Genomic DNA, 25,130 nt, shown 5'->3' with positions numbered 1-25,130 from the left:
TGTTTTTATATCTCACTGAAATTAAATTGATATAATCTGAAGTCAGTTCTGATACATTAAGATGTATATGCTATGCTCTAGCACTATCACTAAAATAATTTTAAATATAATGGAAAATGTATTAAGAAATTAAAATGCTACATTACAAAATATTCATTTAATGCCAAAGAAAGTAGCTAAGGAGGAATACAGAAAGAGAAAAGATATGAGACATACAGAAAATAAAAAGTAAATTGGCTGGCATAAATACAAGTATATTAATAGTATTAATAGTATTTGTTTGAGCCCAGTTCAAAGCTGCAGTGAACTATGATTAAACCACTGCACTCTAGCCAGGGTGACAGAGCCAGATGCTGTCTCTAAATAAATAAACAAATAAATAATAAAAAGAATAAAGGAAATTCTCCGTCTTCCCTTTTTTTAAAAAAAAAAAATCCTTTTCTCATGGTACAACAAAACAAAACAAAACATAGTATTAATGTGAATGAGTTCAATGATCCAATAAAAATGCAGAGATTATTAGACTGAATTTTTTAATGATCCAACTATATGCTGTATATAAGAGACATACTTTACACCTAAAGATTCACATACATAGAGAGTAAAGGGATTGAAAAAGATACATCATGCAAAGAACAACAATAAGAAAGCTGGAGTGACTATATCAATATCAGACAAAATAGACTTCAAAGCAAAAAAAAAGTCACTAGCATTAAAGACAGACATTTTATAATGATGAAAGAGTCAATCCATCAGGAAGATCTAACTATTATAAATACACATGTTCCTAATAACAGGTCCCCCAAAATATAAGCCAAAACTGACAGTATTGAAAGGAGAGATAGACAATTCAACAATCGTATTTGGATACTTCAGTATACCACCTTCGAAAATGGGTAGAACAATTAGAAGATCGATAAAGAAATATAAAATATGAACAACACTGTAAACTAACCAGACCTGACCGATATGTATAGAACATTCCACTCATAACAGAATACACATTCATCTCAAGTGCATATGGAACATTCTTCAGGGTAAATCATATATTAGGTCACAAAACAAGCCACAATAAATTTTAAAAGTTACAATCATACAAAGTGTGTTTCATCCAAAGTCTGTTCTCAGACCATAATAAAGTGAAATTTGAAATAATAACAGAAGGAAATTTGGGCAATTCACAAATATGTGGAATTTAAACACACTCCCAAATATAAATTTGAAAAGGAAATTAGAGTATACTCTATGATGCATAAAAATTAAAACAGACATTCCAAAACATTGCTTGCAGTTCAAACAGTGCTTAGAGGGAAATTTGTAGCTGCAAATGCCTATATTAAGAAGAAAGAAGATCCCAAACAAATAATGTAACTTTCCGCCTTAAGACTCCAGAAAAAGGAAAGCAACCTAATACTAAAGCAATAATAAGAAAAAAAATGAATATTTGAGTAGAAGTTAGTGAAATAGAGACTAGAACACAATAGAGAATACCAATAAAACCAGAAGTTGGCTCTTTAAAAAGATCAACATAACTCAAATTTTTATCTAAACTGACCAAGGGACAAAAAGAAGACAAGGGAGCATGTATTCAGAGCTACTTGAATTTATATCTCCTAGGTTAGGAAAAAAAGCAGAGAAGACTAAAATTACTAAAATCAGGAATAGAAGAGAGGCATAACTACCAACCTCATGAGAGTAATGGATTATTAAAGGATTTTATAATCCATTTTATTGGCATGCAATTATTTATAGTAGTCCCTTAAAAGGAATTATAAGTATTTCCTTAAAACAATTATAAGGAAATATTATAAACAAGTGTATGCTAACAAATTAGATAACTTACAGGAAATGAAAAAAAAGTCCTATGAAGTGCAAACTACTGAAACAAGTTTAAGAAAAAAGAGAAAATTGGAGTAAACCTATAACAAATGAAGACAGTGAATTAGTGTGTTAGGGTTCTCAAGAGAAACAGAAATCATAGGGTGTGTGTGTGTGAGTGTGTGTGTGTATATAGATGTGAGTGTATACACAGCCAGATAGATAGATAGATAGATAGATAGATAGATAGATAGATAGATAGATAGATGATATAGATAGATAGATAGATAGATAGATAGATAGATAGATAGATAGATAGATAGATAGATAATTTACTAAAAGGAATTGGTTCACATGATTATGAAAGCTGGGGTGTGGCCATATTTCACTCAAAATCTGCAGTGTGGCCTGTCAGATTGGAGACCCAGAAAAGCCAATGGAGCAGATGAAGTCCAAGGACAGTCTGCTGGAGAATTTTCCTCTTCCGCAAGGAGGCTAATCTTTTTTTTCTATCCCAGGTTTCAACTGATTGAATGAGGCCCACCCACATGACGAAGGGCAATCTGCTTCACCCAGAGTTCAACAATTTCAACATTAATCCCATTCAAAGCACTATCCAAGCTGACATGGAAAATTAACCAACAGAATAATCAGTCTACACAAGTAATAATTGATCTACTGTCCAAATTGAGCTACGGAGTCAATACAATGCATATTAAAATCCCAGCTGGCTTTTTATAGATATGAACAAGCTGATCATAAAGCAATATGGAAGTGATCCCAAATAACCAAAACAATCTTGAATAAGAACGAAGTTGGGAAATTCACACTTAACCTATTTCAAAGAACTCTTACAACTTAATAAAAAGACAAATAGCCGAATTAAAAATGAACAAAAACTCTGAATAGGCATTTCTCCAAAGGCATACAAATGGTCAGAAACACAAGATAAAGCTTAACATCATTAACTATCATGTAAATGCAAATAAAAAGTCACAATGAGATACCATTTTACACCAACTAGGATTATCATAAAAACAAAGATACATAATAACAAATACTAGTGAGTGTGATGGTTAACTTTATGCGTCAACTTGACTGGGCTAAGGGATGGTCAGATAGTTGGTAAAGCATCATTTCTGGGTGTGTCTGTGAGGGTATCTCTGGAAGAGATTAGCATTTGGATCAGTAGACTGAGTAAGGAAGATGACCCCCACCAGTGAGGGCAGGCATCATCCAATCTGTTGAGGGCCCAAATACTATATTATAATATAACGTTCTATTATAATACTATATCATAATACTACTACTATGTTATTATAATAATACTCTATTACAGTAGAACATTCTATGATTATACTATATTATAATAGAACAAAATGGCAGTGAAAAGGGGGCAAATTCATTCTCTGTTTGAGCTGGGACATCCATCTTCTCCTGCCTGTGAGCGCTCCTGGTTCTCAGGCCTTTGAACTTGGAGTGGGGCTTATATTATCACCTCCCAATCCCCTTCTCAGGCCTTTGGACTCAGACCAAGACTTCTATTATCATTGGCTGCCCTGGTTCTCAGACCTTCAGACCCAGGCTGAATTATACCAGTGGCTTTCCTGGTTCTCCAGCTTGCTGATGACAGGTTGTGAGGCTTCTCAGCCTTCATAATCACGTAAACCAATTCCCATAGTCTGTGTGTGTGTGGGTGTATGGGGGGGGTGTATGTATATCCTATTGGTTCTATTTCTCAGGAGTACTCTAATGCAGTGAATGTGTGGAAAAATCAGAATCTTCATACACTACTGATGGAACTTTACACTGACACAGTACCTATGGAAAAACAACTAAGCAGTCAGCTAAGACGTGTATTATTATTATTATTATTATTATTATTATTATTATTTATACTTTAAGTTCTAGGGTGCATGTGCACAATGTGCAGGTTTGTTACATAGGTATACATGTGCCATGTTGCTTTGCTGCACCCTACTTGTCATTTACATTAGGTATTTCTCCTAATGCTATCCCTCTCCCTGCCCCCCACCCCACAGGCCCCCATGTGTGATGTTCCCTGCCCTGTGTCCAGGTGTTTTCATTGTTCAATTCCCACCTATGAGTGAGAACATGTGGTGTTTGGTTTTCTGTCCTTGTGATAGTTTGCTCAGAATGATGGTTTCCAGCTTCATCCATGTCCCTGCAAAGGACATAAACTCATTTTTTTTAATGGCTGCATAGTAATCCATGGTGTATATGTGCCACATTTTCTTAATCCAGTCTATCATTGATGGACATTTGGGTTGGTTCCAAGTTTTTGCTATTGTGAATAGTGCCACAGTAAACATACATGTGCATGTGTCTTTATAGCAGCATGATTTATAATTCTTTGGGTATATACCCAGTAATGGGATTGCTGGGTCAAATGGTATTTCTACTTCTATATCCTTGAGGAATCACCACACTGTCTTCCACAATGGTTGAACTAGTTTACACTCCCACCAACAGTGTAAAAGCATTCCTATTTGTCCACATCCTCTCCAGCATCTGTTGTTTCCTGACTTTTTAATGATCACCATTCTAACTGGTGTGAGATGGTATCTCATTGTGGTTTTGATGCATTTCTCTGATGACCAGTGATGATAAGCATTTTTTCATGTGTCTGTTGGCTGCATAAATGTCTTCTTTTGAGAAGTGTCTGTTCATATCCTTTGCCCACTTTTTGGTGGGGTTGTTTTTTTCTTGTAAATTTGTTTAAGTCCTTTGTAGACTCTGGATATTAGCCCTTTGTCAGATGGGTAGATTGCAAAAATTTTCTCCCTTTCTGTAGGTTGCCTGTTCACTCTGATGGTAGTTTCTTTTGCTGTGCAGAAGCTCTTTAGTTTCATTAGATCCCATTTGTTTTGGCTTTTGTTGCCATTGCTTTTGGTGTTTTAGATATGAAGTCTTTGCCCATGCCTATGCCCTGAATGGTATTGTGTAGGTTTTCTTCTAGAGTTTTTATGGTTTTAGGTCTAATATTTAAGTCTTTAATCCATCTTGAATTAATTTTTGTTTAAGGTGTAAGGAAGGGATCCAGTTTCAGCTTTCTACATATGGCTAGCCAGTTTTCCCAGCACCATTTATTAAATAGGGAATCCTTTCCCCATTTCTTGTTTTTCTCAGGTTTGTCAAAGATCAGATGGTTGTAGATGTGTGGTGTTATTTCTGAGGCCTCTGTTCTGTTCCATTGGTCTACCTCTCTGTTTTGGTACCAGTACCATGCTGTTTTGGTTACTGTAGCCTTGTAGTATAGTTTGAAGTCAGGTAGCGTGATACCTCCAGCTTTGTTCTTTTGGCTTAGGATGGTCTTGGCAATGTGGGCTCTTTTTTGGTTCCATATGAACTTTAAAGTAGTTTTTTCCAATTCTGTGAAGAAAGTCATTGGTAGCTTGATGGGGATGGCATTGAATCTGTAAATTACCTTGGGAAGTATGGCCATTTTCATGATATTGATTCTTCCTATCCATGAGTATGGAATGTTCTTTCATTTGTTTGTGTTCTCTTTTATTTTGTTGAGCAGTGGTTTGTAGTTCTCCTTGAAGAGGTCCTTCACATCCCTTGTAAGTTGGATTCCTAGGTATTTTATTCTCTTTGTAGCAACTGTGAATGGGAATTCACTCATGATTTGGCTCTCTGTTTGTCTGTTGTTGGTGTATAGGAATGCTTGTGATTTTTGCACATTGATTTTGTATCCTGAGACTTTGCTGAAGTTGCTTATCAGCCTAAGGAGATTGGGCTGAGACGATGGGGTTTTCTAAATGTACAATCATGTCATCTGAAAACAGGGACAATTTGACTTCCTGTTTTCCTAATCAAATACCCTTTATTTATTTCTCTTGCCTGATTTCCCTGGCCAGAATTTCCAGTAGGAGGGGTGAGAGAAGGCATTCCCTAAGACAGGTATTATTTTCATTTTACAGATGACAAGTTCATCAAAAGATTAAACATAGAGTTAGTGTATGATGTAGCAATTCCATTCCTAGGCATATAGTCGACTGAACAAGTAAAAGAGAAGGGTGTTGAGAATCAAAATAAATGTGGAGGAGGCAAAGAAAACAAGTCTTATAACACACCTTAAAAACAAACATCCTATGGGGATAAAATAACATTAACAGTTCAGTGCTAGCCAACTCAACTGAAAGAGGTTTCTCCTCACTAATTCTAATGTCCAGCTATCTGACCCCACTGTTCCAGGTAAACTGGAGACATCTCTGTCTCTAGTCTTATTTTGGCCAGTTTAAGAAATAGTATTTTGGCCGGGCGTGGTGGCTCATGCCTGTAATCCCAGCACTTTGGGTGGCTGAGGTGGGTGGATCACAAGGTCAGGAGATCGAGACCATCCTGGCTAACATGGTGAAGCCCGTCTCTACTAAAAATACAAAAAAAAAAAAAAGTGGGTTTGGTGGCAGGCACCTGTAGTCCCAGCTACTGGGGAGGCTGAGGCAGGAGAATGGCATGAACCCGGCAGGCGGAGCTTGCAGTGAGCTGAGATGGCACCACTGCACTCCAGCCTGGGTGACAGAGCAAGACTCCATCTCAAAACAAAAAGAAACAACATTTTATCATTTACTTGCATTGCCTCATTTTATTCTAATCATCATATTCTTGTGCATTAGCCTGAAGATGTATTATTACTACCAGTTTACATATGGGAAGACTGGGACTCCAGAAGTTAAGCTGGCAACTAGCATCAAGCAAAGGTGGAACTCAGACACAGAATGTTTGATTTCCAGTTTAGTGTTCCTTATATTGTGCTGTTCTGTATGGTGTTCCGCCTTCTCAGCATATATTACTTATTCTCTCTGATAATGTTTTATTTGGAGTGTTTATAATTAAAAACATTAATTGCAGTATGTATTTTAATTGATGGGCTCTGCTGATTTCAGAAACCACAAAACCACTGATTTATCAGATTAAGTAAGGAGTCCAGTCAGCAATGGAATTTATTAACCCAGCTCTGCAGACATTACTAATATTTTCCTTAAGCAACATATTCCCTAAAAGAGATGAAAGCAAAAAGCCCATGCCTAAAGCAAAGTAGATGGAACCCCACCAAATAAACATCACTGAAGTATGTTATTATATGTTAATTTTTCAGTAAAACTTTGTGTCCTCTAGCAATGTCTTCTGCTTCTACTCTTCTTTTAAACACTATCATTACTAGATGTGTAATTGGCCCTCATGTAAAAACATTCTATTTTCTCAGTCTAATGAAGATAATTTATCCATATATATTTCAAAACTTTAAAAATTAGAAATTATGAGCCTGAAAAGAAAAAGGGATGTAGTCTTGAACATAGCCTCTAAAACTAGGACTATGTTGAGTGACTCCAGAATCCCCTCAACAATAGACAAATATTACCAAGGAGTATAAAATATATTTCTGTGTGTTTGTGTTTTTAATTATAATAGTCTAATACTTCAGATTTGGACCATTTCTTTTTTTAAAAAAATTTCCCTTAAGCTATAATCAATCATACAGGTGAAAAATGATATATGTGATCAGAGAAAATTTGTCTCTCTTTGAGGAAAGTAAAAGTTTGTGCCTGACTGGCTACTCCCAGAAAATCTGGGAAAGAGAGCTTATTTCTATCTAGGCAGTGACAAATAAAAGGCTAATTTTTTTCAGGATTAAAAAATATGAGCCATTACTGGGAACCAGGAGAGATTAAAACAGAGTCCCAGCCACGCTGAGGGGTTCCTGGCTAACTTGTCCCTGATCCTCCCCACCCAAAACTGTATAATTTTATAAGGGGTGGGGTGTCACCTACAGAATTTCTCCAACTGTTGAGCAATTATTCTTGTATCAAGAGAAAGTCTCCTCCTACATACTTTACAAACTGTATGTTTTCCCCCTTTACTTAGTATTAAATCTTGCTCCTCAGGGTTAAAAAGAACTAAGGAGCCTTCAACAGAATAAACTTGCAAACTAGTAGACTGGTTTGTTTTGTTAATTGTAATAACTCTGTTCTCGTTATTGGTTGCTGCATAACAAACTATGCCAAAACTTAATGGCTTAATATTACAAGTATTTTACTGTACCTCCTTATTTTATAGGTATGGTATATGGGCAGGGCTCAGCAGGGTGATTTAGCACGAGAAAGATCATTTGATGGTATTCTGCTGGTGGATGAGCTCTTTGGAGGATCTAAAACAGCATCACTTTTGTGTCTGGCACCTTGGCAGGAATGGCTAGAAGGCTTGAATAAACAGGTACTGTATATCAGAAGCCTCTCTAAACAGGTACTTTTAGAATAGTTGAAATTTTCCCATGGCAGCCCAAGACTCTCAGAGACCAAGAGACCTAGGTAGAAATTGCAAAGCTTCTTATAACTGAGACTCAGAAGTCCCATATGACAACCTGTTGCAGTGTCATCTTGATCAAACAAGTCACTTAGGGCAACCCAAATTCAAGTGAGTTATTACACTTCACCTCTCAATGAAGAAATAACAAAGAATTTGCCTCAATCTTTAATCTACCATAAAGTCTGTAGTCATTGAGCATTCAGTAATTTCTGCTGCTTTCAGTAATTTCTACAATAAATTAAATTGCTACAGTAACACAAAATCAATGATTCACCCAGTTAAGCATCAGCCTGTCATTCCAACTCCTTGTAGACTGATTCTTTAAAAGTAGTATAGTGTGAATGAATGCTCATGGTAGTTTTCTTGACCCACCCCCTACAAATTCTCCCTCCTTGATCTTACCCCATGCATTGTAGAGTTCACCCAAGCATAGTTCTGTCTCGAAGATCCCTGCCTCAGCTTCCCATCTAGAGTACCTCAGTCCCAGCCCAGCATCCCAGACCTCTGTTTGTCTAAGACAAAAGATTAAAGCATCGCCAGTTCTCACAGTTTATGCCACTACACTATTCTGTGTTTGTAAATGGAGCCAGCAAAATTTGAGGATAATACCTGCTCCAGAATGAAAAGCTTCATTTTGGAGGTGAGAAGGGGCTAAATTATCAGTGGGTGGGAGTTACATTTATTAGCTTTTTTTTTTTTTTTTGACAAAAGTAACATAAAAACAAATTTTTGATGGAAAACTTCAAACACCATAGAAGTTTGTAATATTTAGCCCAGGCTGCTATATACCACAGACTGTAGGGTTTAAATGACAAAAATGTATTTTTTCACAGTTCTGGAGGCCAGAAGTACAAGATCAAGGTATCACAGGGTTTGATTTCTGGTGAAAGCTCTCCTCCTGGCTTGAAGATGGCTGCTTTGTCCTCACAGCTTTTCCTCTGAGTGGGGACATACACACATACACGCATGCACGCACACACACGCACAGAGACAGAGAGAGAGAGAGAGAGCACTTCAGCTGTCTGGTGTCTCCTCTTCTAAGGACACTAATCTTATTGGACCAGGGCCTCACTTTTGACCCCATTTAACCTTAGTTACTTCCTTAAAGGTCTCATCTCCAAGTACAGCCACTCTAGGGTTCCAACATATGACTTTAGAGGGGATACAATTCAATCCATAACAGAAGATAAAAACAAAATCTTTAAGTCCCCCATCACCTGCCCTCTTCCCAAGCCCCTCTTTTGTGAATCAACTGGAGCTTTTGGAAACTGAGCTCTAACAGTCATCCCAGGCTGCCATAACAAAAATAATGAGCACACCTTAAGCACACCTGAGAGCTCCCTAAGCTCCATCGCCGCAGGTCCACAGAATTCAGAGTAGAAGTTATATTATTCACAGTAACAGCATGTAAAAGAAAAAAAAAACAGGTGATTTTTAGAAAGTATCCCATGAAAATGTACACTCACCAGTCATGTTGCTATTCCAGTCATTTTATTAAAATACAAAAGCATATTTTAATTTACTCTGATAAATTTTCATTTTATAGTCAAAGTACATTGTAAAACAGAGATTGGCCAGGTGTGGTGGGTCATGCCTATAATCCCAGCACTTTGGGAGGCCAAGGTGGGCGGACCATGAGGTCAAGAGATCGAGATCATCCTGGCCAACATGATGAAACCCCGTCTCTACTAAAACTGCAAAAATTAGCTGGGTGTGGAGGCACACGCCTGTAGTCCCAGCTATTCTGGAGGCTGAGGGAGAAGAATCGGTTGAACCGGGGAGGCGGAGGTTACAGTGAGCCAAGATCGCGCCACTGCCCTGCAGCCTAGCAACACAGCGAGACTCCATCATCTCAATAAGTAAACAAATAAATACAGAGATTGAACAATTTATTTTATTATTATGTTTGTTGTGTTTTTTTTTTTTTTTTTTTTTTTTTGGAGATAGAGTTTCACTCTTGTCACCCAGGCTGAAGAGCAATGGCGCAATCTCAGCTCATTGCAACCTCCACCTCCTGGGTTTAAGCAATTCTCCTGTTCCAGCCTCCTGCATAGCTGGGATTACAGGCACCTGCCACCACACCTAGCTAATTTTTGTATTTTTAGTAGAGACAGGGGTTTCACCATGTAGGCCAGGCTGGTCTTGAACTCCTGACCTCAGGTGATCTGCCTGCCTCGGCCTTCCAACATGCTGGGATTACAGGCAGGAGCCACCACGCCCAGCAAGACTGAACAATTTCTATAGTGGAAACTTAAAAGCTGTTGCCTTTGTTACAGATATCCTTAATAGCAACTTAAAATTAAGTATTTACATAATGACCAAACTGTTTGGTAGAAGAGGGGAGGTAGGGCAGATTATACTTGAACTATACTGATGATAGGAGGCAATAACGTGGGAGCATTACTTGTGGGTATCAGAAACATTGTTTAAGTCATTTCATTTCCAGCACTACTCTAGACTTCATTAAGATTAATTAATTAAGATTAGCTTAATAATCCTATGTCTGAATCACGAGGTTAAGTCCTGAACCTCTCCTTTCTCCTTGGCTGTGCACAAACAGAATCAGAGCATGTAGTTGATGCATTCGTTCATTTATCAACAATTTATTGAGTGCCTATTTGGTGCCAGGAGCCTTCCTTGGTGCTGAGATACAAAGATCAGTAAGATATGGTCCCTGCCCTTGGGGTGTTTAAAGTTAAGTAAAGAAACACATATGAGTTAACAACTGTAACCAAGACGTACTGGCACTAGAATAATAGGTGATCCAGCGTATGAAGAAGCGAACTAGTCAACTCAGCCTCTTGAAGTTGTGTCAGAAAAGGTTAATAGAAAAAGCAATTCCAGCCTGGACATGGTGGCTCACTCCTGTAATACCAGCACTTTGGGAGGCTGAGGCAAGCGGATTGCTTGGGCTCAGGAGTTTAAGACGAGCCTAAGCAACATGGTGAAATTCCATCTCTACAAAAAATACAAAAATTAGCTGGGTGTGGTGGCCTACACCTGTGGTCCCAGCTACTTGAGAGGCTAAGGAAGGAGGATCATCTGAGCCTGGGAGGTCAGTGCTACAGTGAGCTGAGATTACACCACTGCATTCCAGCCTGGGTGACAGAGTAAGGCCCTGTCTCAAAAAAAAAAAAAAAAAAAAAAGAAAAGAAAAAGAAACTCCATATTATTACTAACAGATCCATCAGATAGTATTTTCCTGTCAGGTTGTTGCTAGCCCCTTAACTCACTGCCACCTGTCCTTATAGTAAAGTCAGAATTTTGCTAAAAAGCCAGCCCTGTGATACAATGAATGCCCCTTTGGCCTCAAGTAAATAAAGACAATTAAAAAAAAAAATCAAATCCAGGGCTTTGTTTGACAGCAATAGATATACTTGCTGGTAGACAATATACATGCATAAACATCAAATACTATTTTAAAAGTGTATTGAAAAGCAGTGCTGCAGGCTTGCCTATGATCAGAGAGTCTAGCCACTCCTGACAACCGACTGGAATGTGAAATTGGCGGCTGATAATGAACAAAAGGACACGTCAACTAGGAAGTCAGTATATAGAAGCACTTTAGTGCACAAACAAAGCACTAAATTACAATGTGGCTCTACAAATACCAGGGGGTGATAAGTCCACTGAGGTCATGAGTTAACTTTTCAGGCAGCTGGGATGATTAGGTGCAGATTACTATCAGACTAATCACTGTTCTTAAATACTTCAGGATTCCTGTCCTGTGTCCTCTTATTACATTCCAGTTACAAAAATTAGGAGGAGTTATGGCGTTTGCTTGCTCATGGGTTATTTTACCCTGCCTCTAGAGAAAGGGAACACTATGCTGTTGGGTAAAACAAATGTCCCATTTGTTTGGAGCATGTGCAATGATTGGCGGTCTTGGCTTGTTTTCAAGACACTAGGCACTGAGGCTGAACCAAGCAGTCACGTGCTCCAGAAGTAATGGAAGAAACTACGGAAAACTGGCCCAGCGACATGGACTCTGGAGTTTGTGCCTAATGGTGCAGGTACCGAGGCCATGTTTCCTAATGTGAGATGCAGATAGCACAGCAGCATAAAACCAAGCTGAGGCAAATAGCCTAATACCATAACCAGGCAAGTGCTGAGCAATTATATTTGGCAAAAATCTATGCTAAGCTGATGGAGGAACTAAGGAAGGAGTTACTCCTTCAGTGTTCGGAGTTCGTGGACTAAACCAGGTGGAGTTCTTGTTCTAGAGATAAAGACTGGATGACTTGTTTGGTCAACTCTCTAAACTAAGAAAAGCATAACCAAGCATAATTCCAGGAAGATGCATAGATGTATGTGATTGAGTGGCAGTGGGACCAGGGCTGGACTAGGTTAAGTTCTGAAAAGAATAAGGTGACCCCCAGCTATGTCATACGTTGATCAGGTAAAAGATAGACACTTACCATCACAAATTCTGTTCAGCAACAAACTGAAGAATCTAGACAGTGCAGTAAGGCAAGAAAAATTTAAAAAATATTTAAGAATGGGAAAGGAAGAAAGAACACTCTCCATATTCACAGATGATATGATTTTGTACATAGAAATTCTCAAAAAAAAAAACTACAAATAAATTATTTGAAGTAAAAATGGTTTGGGGATGGGTGTGGTGGCTCACACCTGGAATCCCAGCACTTTGGGAGAGCAAGGTGGGTGAGTGGATTGCCTGAGCCCAAGAGTTTGAGACCAGCCTGGGCAACATGGTGAAACCCCGTCTCTACCAAAAATACAAAAAATTAGCAGAGCATAGTGGCAGACACCTATAGTCCCAGCTACTCGGGAGGGTGAGGCATGAGAATCGTTTGAACCCAGGAGGTGGAAGTTGCAGGCAGCAGAGATCAGGCCACTGCAGTCCAGCCTGGGTGACAGAGTGAGACCCTGTCTCAAAACAACAAAAAATAAAAAATAAAATAAAAATGGTTTCACAAGATAGCTACTTACAAAGTCAGAATACAAAAATTAATTGTATTTCTATATACCAGCAACAAACAGAAAATAAAATTCTTGAAAAGACACTATCTTTTAAAAAAAAAAGATATCATCTTGGCATGGCGCTATGGCTCACACCTGTAATTCCAGCACTTTGGGAGGCTGAGATGGGCACATCACCTGAGGCCAGGAGTTTGAGACCAGCCTGGCTATGGCGGTGAAACCCCATCTCTACTAAAAATACAAAGATTAGCAGGTCATGGTAGCCGGCACCTGTAGTCCCAGCTACTCCAGAGGCTGAGGCAGGAGAATCTCTGGAAACCAGGAGGCGGAGGCTGCAGTGAGCCCAGATCGTGCCACTGTGTTCCAGCCTGGGTGACAGAGTGAGACTCCATCTCAAAAAAACAAAATAAATTGAAAAAGGTATCATCTTAAAGATATGCAATTTGTAGTAGTATCAAAAATACTTTAAAAACCTAGGAATTATAAATGTGTAAGAATTTTACCAGAAAACTATATTACTGAGAGAAATGAAAGAACAATGGAATTTTTTTTTTTCTTTTGAGATGGAGCCTCACTCTGTTGCCCAGGCTGAAGTGCAATGGCATGATCTCAGCTCACTGCAACCTTCACCTCCCGAGTTCAAGCGATTTTCCAGCCTCAGCCTCCCGAGTAGCTAGGATTACAGGTGTGCTCCACCATGCAAGGCTAATTTTTGTATTTTTAGTAGAGATGAGGTTTTACCATGTTAGCCAGGCTGGTCTCTTAACTCCCGACCTCATGATCCACCCACCTCGGCCTCCCAAAGTGCTAGGATTACAGGCGTGAGCCACCACGCCCCACAGAACAATGAAATTAATAGAAGGATACTAAATTCATGAATTAGAAGTGTTAACAATGTGAAGACGTCAATTGTCCCTAAATCAACCTAGAGATTTATAGCAGTCTTAATTAAAAAGTTTCTTAAAAAATGATCATGCCTGTAATCTGAGCACTTTGGGAGGCCGAGGCAGGTGGATCACGAGGTCAGGAGTTCAAGACCAGCCTGGCCAAGACGATGAAAACCCTGTCTCTATTAAAAATACAAAAAAAAATTAGCTGGAGTGGTGGTGGGTGCCTGTAATCCCAGGTACTCAGGAGGCTGAGGCAGGGAATTGCTTGAACCCAGGAGGCAGAGATTGTAGTGAGCCAGTATCTCGCCACTGCACTCCAGCCTGGGCGACAGAGCGAGACTCCGTCTAAAAAAAAAAAAAAAAAAAAAAAAAAATCAGTTTTTAAAGAATATTTGGGTCCAGGAATGGTGGTTCACACCTGTAATCTCAGTACTTTGGAACGCTGAGATGGGAGGATCTCTTGACCCCCAGAATTCGAGGCCAGCCTAGGCAACATAGAGAGACTCCATCTCTACAAAAAAATATTAGTGGACATAATGGGACACACCTGTAGTTCCAGCTACTTGGGAGGCTGAGATGGGAGGATACTTGAGCCTGGGAGGTCAGGGCTTCAATGAGTCATGATTATGCCCCAGCACTCCATCCCAGGCCACAGAGCGAGACCTTGTTGAGAGAGAGAAAGAGAGAGAGAGAGAGTATTTGGAACCTGACAATCTGTTCTAAGATTTATACAGAAATGCAAAGGCCAAGAATAGCCAAGATACTTTTGAATAAGATGAAAATGATGGGAGGACTTGCTCCTTATCAGAATTAAGATAGTGCAACATGGGGCAAAAATAGAAAAAAATTTAAACATAAAGCAAAATAGCTCGGAAACCAACTTACATCAATTTTATTTAGGGCAAAGGTAGCACACATGAGCGGTATAAAAATGCAATTTTTAAAATTGATGGTTCTAAAAAATTGACTATCCATATGGAAAAAATGTCAAACCTCATACTATACATAAAAATCAATTTCAGATGGATGCTGGTAACACAGAAATGGCTCCTATAAGACCAACCCTCCTATAAATAAAAAACTTGGGACAAAAATATAAAAACCTCTGAGTGCCTAGAAAAAAAAATCAAAAGTGAACAGAAACTCAAAGGGATCTACTTGGAAAAAGGGTACAGCACTAGGCGGGTTTCCCATTTTTACAGCTTTTCACCTGTACGCATGTCCAACAGTAGACACAAGCAAGAATGCATATAGCAGTCAGTTCACAGTGGTTAAAAACTGAAGACAACTCACACGCTCATCAACAGGACAGTAAGCAATAAACTGTGGTATATATTCACAACCAAATATTAGTAGCAGCTAAAATGAATAAACTACAGTGACATGCAGGAACATTGATGAATCCAAAGTTATACAATAAAGATTATATACAAAAGATAGACAATAAAGATTACATACAAAAAATTTAACTTATGAAAACTTCCATGTTAAAAACATAATAAAATAAAAACATTTTTAAAGCATACATCTAGATGAAAAACTGTATAAAAATCAATGGAATGAAAATAGCTACGTTGGGTTGAGCAAGGCGAGTGGAGAGTTTACTGGAGAGATCGTTTAGTTAGATACATAGGTTTATTGGCAGGTTTTATTTTGAGTGGTGGACTCATAAAGGCACTTGTTAAATTATTAAATATAACTAACTAAAGAAAACTAGGCCATTGATGGACCAATTATGAGAGTGTATCATGAGTCACGAACTGTGATTAAACCGATTTTGTGTACTTGGGGTTCACAAAAGAAAGGTAGAAAGGGAGGGAAAGGCCGGACAACTAGGGTTGGGAGAAAATAAAGACTGAGATTAGATAACATTGTTGGAGCAGCCTTTGGCTATCAGAGAAAGGGTAGAGATTGGGTTTATTTAGGGCAGGCAATTGTTCAGTGTTTGCAGTGGGAGGTCTAGGGAGTAAGTGATAGTGGATTGCAGCTGACACCAAATCTGTGCTGAGGGCTACATGAGCAAGGGGAGGCCTGGCCCCAGAACAGCAGGGATGGGACTTGGAGAAACTGCTTCTTCTGATAGGGGTGTCGTTGATGTGGGGTTGGAATGCCTTATTGGAGAGATTGCCACTGGGCTACTCCCTCACAGAGGCAGTGGGCGCTGAGTGAGTCACAGAAAGCTTGGGGAAACAGAATTGGGAATCTGAGCTGGAAAGAGGCTGAGCTTTCTATTGGGACTCTAAGTGCTGGGGGTTAAAAACATCAGCTTAGTTCAAATCCCAATTCTTCCTCTTATGGTTGTGTGACTTTAGGCAAGTTACTTACTCATCTCCTCTAAGGCTTCATTCCCCAGTCTGCAAATTAGAGATGGTAATGCTTACATCATAGGGTTTTCCTAAGAGTTAAATAGAATAATGTGTGCAAAAGGTGTGGTATCTTAAGAACTCAATAACTGATAGCTATGTATTTTTTTATTCTTTTAAGAAGCAGAGCCGCTCAGCAATTGAGCTCTAAAGCAGACCCGTCCTTAGATAGGAACCTGAATCTGAGTGGGAGGAAAGCACAGGGCTGGGCAATCCAGAAGCTGGAAGGGGGGACAGTCAGAGTGACCTCTGTAAAGCCAGAAGCATGGCTTATCTACCACCCTGCTGGGATATTTAAGAGAACCCCCTTTCTCAGCTTTGTTCTTTCTCAAAATAAACGGGGGCATGGTTGGTGATGAAATTCACAAGCAGAACCCCACCCTACCAAAAGCCAGTCTCCTCATGTAATAGCTACAGAAGGCTGGAAGTTTTCATTACACAGGCCAATGACACCCTCACTGTCCAACCCTCCTCATTCATTTCTAGTCTTGTTCAAGACTAGCTCCCTCTCACTTACAAAACAAAAAAGACTCTTATCCTAAGAAAATTACGCTTTTATAGGATTCTTGGGATTTGACATAGGTACTTTGTGAAGTTGTCTGTTTTGAATTATTTGTATTGTCTTTTTTCTCTGAGTTTTGTTTTGTTTTGTTTTTGTTTTTGTTTTTTTTGGGGGGCGGGGGGCAAGAAGGGACTGTTTTTGACATTGTTTTTCCCGCTCTATCTTCTAGGTAAGGCTCCTTTTGAAAATGTCAGCCTGCTTGAGCCCTGCTCAGGAGACATGAGGAAAGGTGTTCTCCATGATTGATCTGTATATTCCCATTTTCTTTAGTAGTTAAGAGTAGTTTTTTTTAAAAAATATATAGTTAACACAATGCAGAGGTTTAAGTGTGGCAGGAACAGTGAGAATAAAAGGACAGAAATCTCAAAAGGATAAAAAATTAGCAGGCACTGGTGAAGGGCCACTCTGACAGCCGTTGCTTTCCATGATGACTGTTGACCTCAAACAGCTCTTGTCTCTCGGGCTTTATGGAGATCATGTGTTTGGGATTTTCCCCCTTTTGGGGGCTAATAGAAGTGAGACCACAGAGCTGTGACAAAAGCCTCAGGGTTGGCTGTTGTCACAGTCTTCTCATTTCCTTCTTAACAGGACAAACAGGCTATATCACCTCTGTATGCAGGTATGAAAGCTTCTGAATTCTTTCACTGCACTTGCTTAAGAACAGATCCCCAACATTCTCTAACAACAGCTGCCAGCTCTCAGTGTGCATGAATGATTATTCGGACTCTGCACCTTGAAGGCATCACCTTCACTGCCCATCACTTCCATCTAGTCACCTCTCATTACCCCATTGGCTTGCTGCTTTGCTTTATCATCCCTTGGTTCTAGAGAAATGTGACAGTGAGCCACCTGGGTAAAAATCCAGTGAGAGAGAGGAGGATGAAACGATGGGGGAAAACGATTCTGTTCACATTGGGACCCAAGTATTCTCCCTCCCCCGTGGAAGAGAAAGCAAGCCAGCCAGCCTGTCCTGTTACCAAGGTATTTTTTATTCCCCAACAATCTCATTGCTGCCTCCTAGTGAAAGTTTTAGAATTGAAAAGAGACTATTTTCTGGGGAGAATTGAAGGGAGAAGAGAAAACTGAATTTACACAGGCCCACAACTTTTTTTGGAGGGAGTGTCACTCAGTTTCTGATTAGATACATTTGTATCACCGATATCACTGTGGCCACAAGGGAAATACACACCCACACGAAATATACTGATCAAATTATACTGTTCTTTAGGTGTTTACAATCAAGAGTTGACAAAATAAAGCCCATCAAACTTACCAATTCTGTTTCAATTTATTTTCCCTCACTATTCACTCACACAGACTATTCCATTTCCTATACGCTGGGATTTTTTTTCATCTTCAGGACAAAACTGAGCAAGAATAAAAATATGCCTCTATCAATTCAAACACAAGATAGGAGGAAATTAAAAGTGAATTTACATTTTGGTACATATGAATAAAAATGGCTTGAAAATTTACTTTGTTAAAAGCTCAACCAGATTCAGGCAAAAAGTGTGAAGGTTGATTAATAACAGCAATGCCACGTTGCCTTTCTTTAATGCATGGATGATTATGAGGGCTGTTTCCTTGGTTGTGAAGGGTTAGGCCAAGAATATTGATCCCCTAGAAGCCAAAAACTAAAACCAAATCTTTCCTATTTTGAAATGTGGGAAGATTCATTTGGTGAATAGATAAGCACACAAATAGTCATTTTCTTCTTATGACACCTTTGTTTCCCACAGTTAAACATTCTTGGACTTGAGAGTATTCAAATTTGGCTCATTTAATATCACTAGACAGACAATATTGTAAATGTATACTGGAAAAACTATATCCAAGGAACTTTACATATATTATTCCTATAAGATATTGCACATATAAGCATACATTTCAATCATATATACAAACATTTCCTTCTAATGTAATAATTTATTGCAGTAGATTTTTAAACTTAAATTTGAAGAGTATAAAATCACTTAACTCACTAATACAAAACACATTTTCACAATCCTCCCTGTTTATGTGTCAAAATAATTTTCACAACTAGATTTAACTTTATTCACAATATTTAGTGAATAACAGCTTTCATGTCTTGTGCCCTATACATACATATGTTCTTTGTGTGCCAGTGTATAGTATTTTTGTCTCAAACCTATTATACACGTCAGTAGGTGAAAAGCTCAGGGATGATAATTTTGTAGTTAATTATCACAAAACAGGACATTTAATATTCCAGTCTATGTAATTACACATGCTAGTGTTTTCACATTGCTCCAGCCAGAGTCTGTGAATGACAAGTGTCTTTACAGAGCCTGTAAAGGAATATGGTTCTGGAGAAATCAGTCCAATTGTCTTAACAATGCAAGGGCATAACTGATACAAAATAAGCATTTGTCAATGACATCTTCAGAAAAACACAAACCACATGCCACTGCTGTTCACAGTTCTGTTATCACGACTGTCATTTTAAAGTCACTATTCTTTTATTACAATGAACAAAACAAGCCTAACTTTTAAATAAATCTGATGACCTGAAACAGTTTTAATTCACATTCATAATTACAATCAAAGCTTTTGTGTGTGTGTATCTGAATGAACTGAACATAAATCGTAGGAAGACTTAAAGAGTTAACCGTTTGTAGATGTTCCTACTTGCACATACCACAGGGCTAGGTCAAATCCAAACTGCCAAAGAAAGAAGGCAAGCAAGTTCTCCCTGAAGGGCAGGCCACCATGTGAATAAAACCTCCAGACAGATCATGTTCTAAGTGTGCTGCAGCATACCAAGAAGTGAGGAAAATACGGAGACAGAATCATACTGTTTGACTTCTGCATCGTGTCAACTATTTTTTTAAAAAAAACTGCTCTAACTACTAAAGAAGGAAATTATGCTTAGCATAAAAATATTCCAGCATTGAGTGACTGGTACGTTTTACTTCTCTCTTCCAGGGAAACTACTTACACTTATTGATTTTAAACACCTTCACCTTAGTTGTACATGTGAGACACTGTAAGTTAACTGTACCTTAAAGAGACCAGCATATAGATGGTTCTGGCGACCAGGATCACAACAAAAGACAAACAAACAAAACAATTTTTAAAGACCTGAATAGTCAGTTAAGGATGCATACTCTCAGCCTGGGCTAGCTCTTTTTCGGAAAGGTTGCCAAGAGTGTCCTTATTCCCTCCTGAGCTTTTTTTCACCCCACTACCTCTGACTGGGTGCATCACCAGTGCAAGAAAATGCGAGAAGCATCTGTTGCAAGCAACACCTGGACCTCCAAGGAAAATGAGCACTTTCTTGCTAGAAACAGTCTCAAACATTTTCAAGGGTGAGTCTCCCCTTCCCCAAGCTTAACCCTCTTCCTCCGTGGTTGGAGAGGTTCTCCTACTCGTGCCCGCCGCCGCCTTCCTCCCGGCGAGGCCCCCAGGGCCGCAACCGGGGCAGCTGTGCGCGGGGCCGGCCTGGGTAGCCGGATGACACCAGGGGTTGCCAACGCCAAACAGTGCGCAGACTCCGCGGCGCGCTCCGGACTCTCCACTCGCCTAAACCTGCTCTCAAGTGAAAAGGAGTGGGAGGAGGAGGATTGGGAAGGGGCGGGGGACGGAGGGGATCTGTTAATTCGAGGTCCTGGGGGTGTGGGAGCGGGAGGCGGCTCCGCTGATCCCTCCTCCCTCCCGGAGTCCCGGGCTCCACCTCCTCCGCAGGCCCCCAGATATACACACACAGCCGCGGCTGGACATGCACACCCAGCGCCGGCTCCGGGCGCGCACACACGCAGGTAGCCACACTCACCTGAGCCGGTGCAGAGGGCGGCCTGGGCTGGGCAGCGCCCTCCTGCGCCGCGGGAGTGGGGAGAGCGGGAGCTGCCCCAGCTTGGACCTGCGAACTGAGGTGATGGCGCGTTTTCCTTAACTCTCCTACAGCACCTCTGCCCCCGCGCCGGCTCGGCTCTGGCCGCAGCGGCGAGGACAGAGGGGCCCCGGACGCCGCGGATTCGCGGGCGCACGCTCCCAGGAGCGCGCCGAGAGGAGCGCCGCGGCGCAGGAAACTTGGGCGAAGTTAGTTGCAAGTGCCGGGCGGCTGCCGAGAAGAGCGAGGCGGGGACGCGGCCGGTGCCAGGCCTAAGGCGCCGCGTGGAGGCTGCGCTGCCCTCCGCGGCCGGCGAGCTCCGGGAGCCCTAAGTCGGCAGGCGCGCCTGAAGGGGCTGGGAGCGAGCAGAGCTGGCATGGCCCGGGAGACGGCCGGACGCGGCTCCTCGGCGAGCCGGGAGAATTTCCTCTGAGGCCGGGCGACCCACGCTTGCTCAAGCCTTATCCACCCTCCTTCCTCGCTCCACCCGTCAGTCCAGCAGCGGGAGAGGAACACTCGAGAGGCAGGTGCTGGGGGGGACAGCTCCCCCCCTCCAAAAAAAAAAAACACCCAGCCGATTGGGGGTTTCCCATCGGCGCACCCTGCCCGGAGCCAAGAAGACAGGCTGGTGCTGCTGTATTTGTACTTATATCCATTGCTGCGCTCTGCGTTCTCGTGGCACGCCTGGACACTCCTCCGCCTCCCCCTCCTCTTCCTCCTCCAGGGCCACCTCCCCGCCCTCCCCACCCCCATCTGCTTCTGTCAAATGAGAAAGTCACCGAGGAGAACCCAAACACTCCAGCCGCTGAGAGCCCCCTTTGGCACTTGGCAGCACGCGGCGGCGGGCTCCTCGGCTCAACTTGGTGGAGTCTCCGCCACGCAACTTTGGGGGACGCTTTGCATTTAAGAGAGAACGACCGAGAAGGAGGAGCGCTCTGCCCGGCCGCCGCTACCTGCGGGAGCTCACCAGCAACGCCACTGGAGACGAAGGACCCAAAGAACGTAAAGGGCAAACTGCCGCCGCGGGGGGGGCGCACCGCAGAGAAGTTAGAGTGTCCCAGAGACAACCTGCCCGAGCGCTCGGCCGGAGACACCAGGGCGGCCCAGGGCGCTGTGTGGCCCTGGGCTGGTCCTCCAGCCCCCTCCTCCGGGCCGGGAGCGACGCCGGGGCGCGACGTGGGGCGCGGCGAGTCCCGGCCGGTCGAGCGGGTCCCCGCGGGCAGCCAACATTGATTTCCTCCGGGCCGAGGGCGAGGGCCCGGGCGGCGGCGGGCTGCAGCCGCGGCAGGGCGAGAGCATGTCCAAGCCAGTGGACCACGTCAAGCGGCCCATGAACGCCTTCATGGTGTGGTCACGGGCTCAGCGGCGCAAGATGGCCCAGGAGAACCCCAAGATGCACAACTCGGAGATCAGCAAGCGCTTGGGCGCCGAGTGGAAACTGCTCACCGAGTCGGAGAAGCGGCCGTTCATCGACGAGGCCAAGCGTCTGCGCGCCATGCACATGAAGGAGCACCCCGACTACAAGTACCGGCCGCGGCGCAAGCCAAAGACACTGCTCAAGAAGGACAAGTTCGCCTTCCCGGTGCCCTACGGCCTGGGCGGCGTGGCAGACGCCGAGCACCCTGCGCTCAAGGCGGGCGCCGGGCTGCACGCGGGGGCGGGCGGCGGCCTGGTGCCGGAGTCGCTGCTCGCCAATCCCGAGAAGGCGGCCGCGGCCGCCGCCGCCGCCGCCGCGCGCGTCTTCTTCCCGCAGTCGGCCGCCGCCGCCGCCGCTGCTGCCGCCGCCGCCGCCGCGGGCAGCCCCTACTCGCTGCTGGACCTGGGCTCCAAGATGGCAGAGATCTCGTCGTCCTCGTCCGGCCTCCCGTACGCGTCGTCGCTGGGCTACCCGACCGCGGGCGCGGGCGCCTTCCACGGCGCGGCGGCGGCGGCTGCAGCGGCGGCCGCGGCCGCCGGGGGGCACACGCACTCGCACCCCAGTCCGGGCAACCCGGGCTACATGATCCCGTGCAACTGCAGCGCGTGGCCCAGCCCCGGGCTGCAGCCGCCGCTCGCCTACATCCTGCTGCCGGGCATGGGCAAGCCCCAGCTGGACCCCTACCCCGCGGCCTACGCTGCCGCGCTATGACCCCGCGGGGCCGCATCGCGACGACCGGTGTGCACACGTGTACATATGTATAGGTACGAGCGCTGCGGCCTCCCCGTGCGCCCTCCCGCGACCGGGGACCCGGTTTGTATGTACATAGAATGTATAGGTGCCAGGCAGAGGCAGGGAGGCCAGGCGAGGCAGGAGTGGCCGAGCGCGCGAGGGCGCGGGTGAGCGGGCCTGTGAATTCGCGGGATCATTTCAGACCTGCACTTCGGCAGCCAACTCGAAAGCGGGCGGTTGTGTCCGGCAGCAGTTGGTGTTTGCTTTGCACTTCGGAACCTGTTGCGTTTTGACCCACGGAGGTGGAGGAGTAACTTTTTGACATGTTGGCCTTTCCCAGTTTTGTTGGAAGTTTCCTGGTCGGTTTTGTTTTTGTTTCTCATTCTCCTTCCTCGCCTCTCAGCCCCCTAACCCCCAACCCCCTCCCGGTCCGTGTTGCATGCACTCTGTTCAAATGTGAGGTCTGAAATGGCTGGCACACGGGAAAAGCTGCTTGTGTCATTCGTTTCTGGGAGTGGGATGGCTGTGAGCAGCCTTGCCTCCCTGTTTGTACTATTTGAACTTTGCAGATCTCTGTTCTCTCAAGCAGAACTCCCAGACCGGATCCATTCTTGACCAGTGACCGGCTCGAATCTGGCCTTTTGTGTGAGATGATCACAGTTTCTTTTGTTTATCACGCCATATGCAGATCAGAGCAAGAGCTCTTTCTCAAGAGCAAGAAACGCAAGCAAGAAATATTTGTGAGATGAAAGTTGTCAATTGGATTTTCTTCCTAAACAACCAACCAACTACTAGAAGTCTCCCTGAGTCCACTCGCTTGGATTTCTGACACAGTTTACAAAAAAGGAAAAAGGCACTGTTCCTATTTTCCCCTTATGGCTGAGTTCACCTTAAGATTGTAAATGTGTATATGTCAGTGAAAACATTGAGGCTTGGAAAATGTGTTATTTTCGTTGCCCTAAGTTTGAGTCGGTTTTAGACTCAAAAACATTTGGAGCGAATATCAAAGTTAACTTTTAAAAATTGCGAAACTATTTCAGAATCGCAATTTTATCGAAGATTAAATCAGACTTTTTTGTCTGGTAATTATATATTTATTATTTAGCAAAACTGAAGAAAAAAGCACAGAATTGTTTCAACAGATGTCTCTCATTTTCAGCTAGCATTTCTCTCCCAAGTTGAGCTGGTTTAATGTGTTTTGGATTTCCCTCCTCAATTGGCTTTTTTAAGATCACCTGCAATTTATTTGCAAATTACGATAAAACACATTTTAGAGAAAAGAAACCTTGAATTATTAGCTTTTTTGTTTCTTTTTAAATGTATATATTTTGACTAATGTTTGTGAATGAAGTTGGCTAACATGTATTTAGTTTCATTCTGGCTTTATGTAATATAAAGTTTTTTAAATTTTAAATATGGTTTTAACCTTTATGTGTAAATGATTTTCTTGTGTGATCTTCTAATTTAATATTAGACGTCTAAGGTATATCTGTAAATTAGAATCCGACTATCACTCTGTTCATTTTTTTTGAACAAAGAGTTTAAATAAAGCCTGAACCAGGGAAAAGAGAAAAATCTTCTATTTCTTGTTGAGTTCCTAACAAGATTTGTATCTGAATTGCCCTTACGTGCCTGGTCCAGGTGAAGTGTAAGGTATCCTCCAAAAGCACCCTTTGTTTCACTTTTGAATAGATTTACTAGGAAATCTAAATCAAGCCATTGTTATTCAGAGCCAAAAACCTGATTTATCACATTTTTAATCGTGAATAGGAAAGATTTTAAAAAAACAGCCCAAGTCGTTGTATTAGCTTTAACAACAACAAAAAAAAGGCATTCATGAACCAATAGAACAGAGCCCATTGAAAACATCCAGACCGTTCAAAGCATTTCAGCAGTTTCTAGTAACATTTTAAGAGGGGAAAGTTGCTTGACCACTTTATCTTGTTAGTTGAAGAGCCCCACCACTTAAATCAGTGTAATTTGTTCTCCTATCTTTGGGGTATTCCTTGTTTACACCTTAAGGTTTTATTTGGAAGGATAATCACTACTAATGACAAAGTACAACTTTTGGCCTCTTTAGGACTTAATTTTGTTATGCTAATCGCATTAAAATAGAAGTATAACATTCAAATGGAGAGGGTTGGATGTCTAGGGCTAGACAAGTTTCTACTAGAGAAAAGTTTGAAAAATCACAACAGACTGTCAGAAAAAAAAATAACTG

At 42.2% G+C, this 25,130-nt stretch overlaps 2 protein-coding genes across 2 annotated transcripts; one reads left to right on the top strand and one right to left on the bottom strand.

The window, feature by feature from the left end:
- Window positions 1–15,817: 15,817 nt before the first annotated feature.
- LOC140711441 (uncharacterized) lies at window positions 15,818–22,059 on the bottom strand. The gene is made up of 3 exons (XM_073014553.1): window positions 21,833–22,059; window positions 21,540–21,738; window positions 15,818–21,088 (listed from the first exon to the last, which is right to left on the bottom strand). The coding sequence occupies exons 1-3, from the start codon at window positions 22,057–22,059 to the stop codon at window positions 20,234–20,236; spliced, it is 1,281 nt and encodes a 426-aa protein (XP_072870654.1). The 3' UTR covers window positions 15,818–20,233.
- Window positions 21,082–24,478, top strand: SOX21 (SRY-box transcription factor 21). The gene has a single exon (XM_007960692.3). The coding sequence runs from the start codon at window positions 22,058–22,060 to the stop codon at window positions 22,886–22,888; it is 831 nt and encodes a 276-aa protein (XP_007958883.1). The 5' UTR covers window positions 21,082–22,057; the 3' UTR covers window positions 22,889–24,478.
- Window positions 24,479–25,130: the final 652 nt, after the last annotated feature.

This window comes from Chlorocebus sabaeus, chromosome 3 (genome assembly GCF_047675955.1).
Source record: "Chlorocebus sabaeus isolate Y175 chromosome 3, mChlSab1.0.hap1, whole genome shotgun sequence".
NCBI lineage: Eukaryota > Metazoa > Chordata > Mammalia > Primates > Cercopithecidae > Chlorocebus > Chlorocebus sabaeus.
The sequence above is the reverse complement of the archived record's forward strand: the minus strand, read 5'-3'. Positions and strand labels throughout refer to the sequence as shown.

Coding starts and splice junctions, on each gene's coding strand:
- SOX21 (XM_007960692.3), top strand. CDS start 22,058: ATGTCCAAGCCAGTGGACCACGTCAAGCGGCCCATGAACGCCTTCATG.
- LOC140711441 (XM_073014553.1), bottom strand. CDS start 22,059: ATGCTCTCGCCCTGCCGCGGCTGCAGCCCGCCGCCGCCCGGGCCCTCG. Junction 21,739..21,832: donor GTCTCCGGCCGAGCGCTCGG/GCAGGTTGTCTC, acceptor CTTCGTCTCCAG/TGGCGTTGCTGGTGAGCTCC. Junction 21,089..21,539: donor GAGTGTTTGGGTTCTCCTCG/GTGACTTTCTCA, acceptor CTGCCGACTTAG/GGCTCCCGGAGCTCGCCGGC.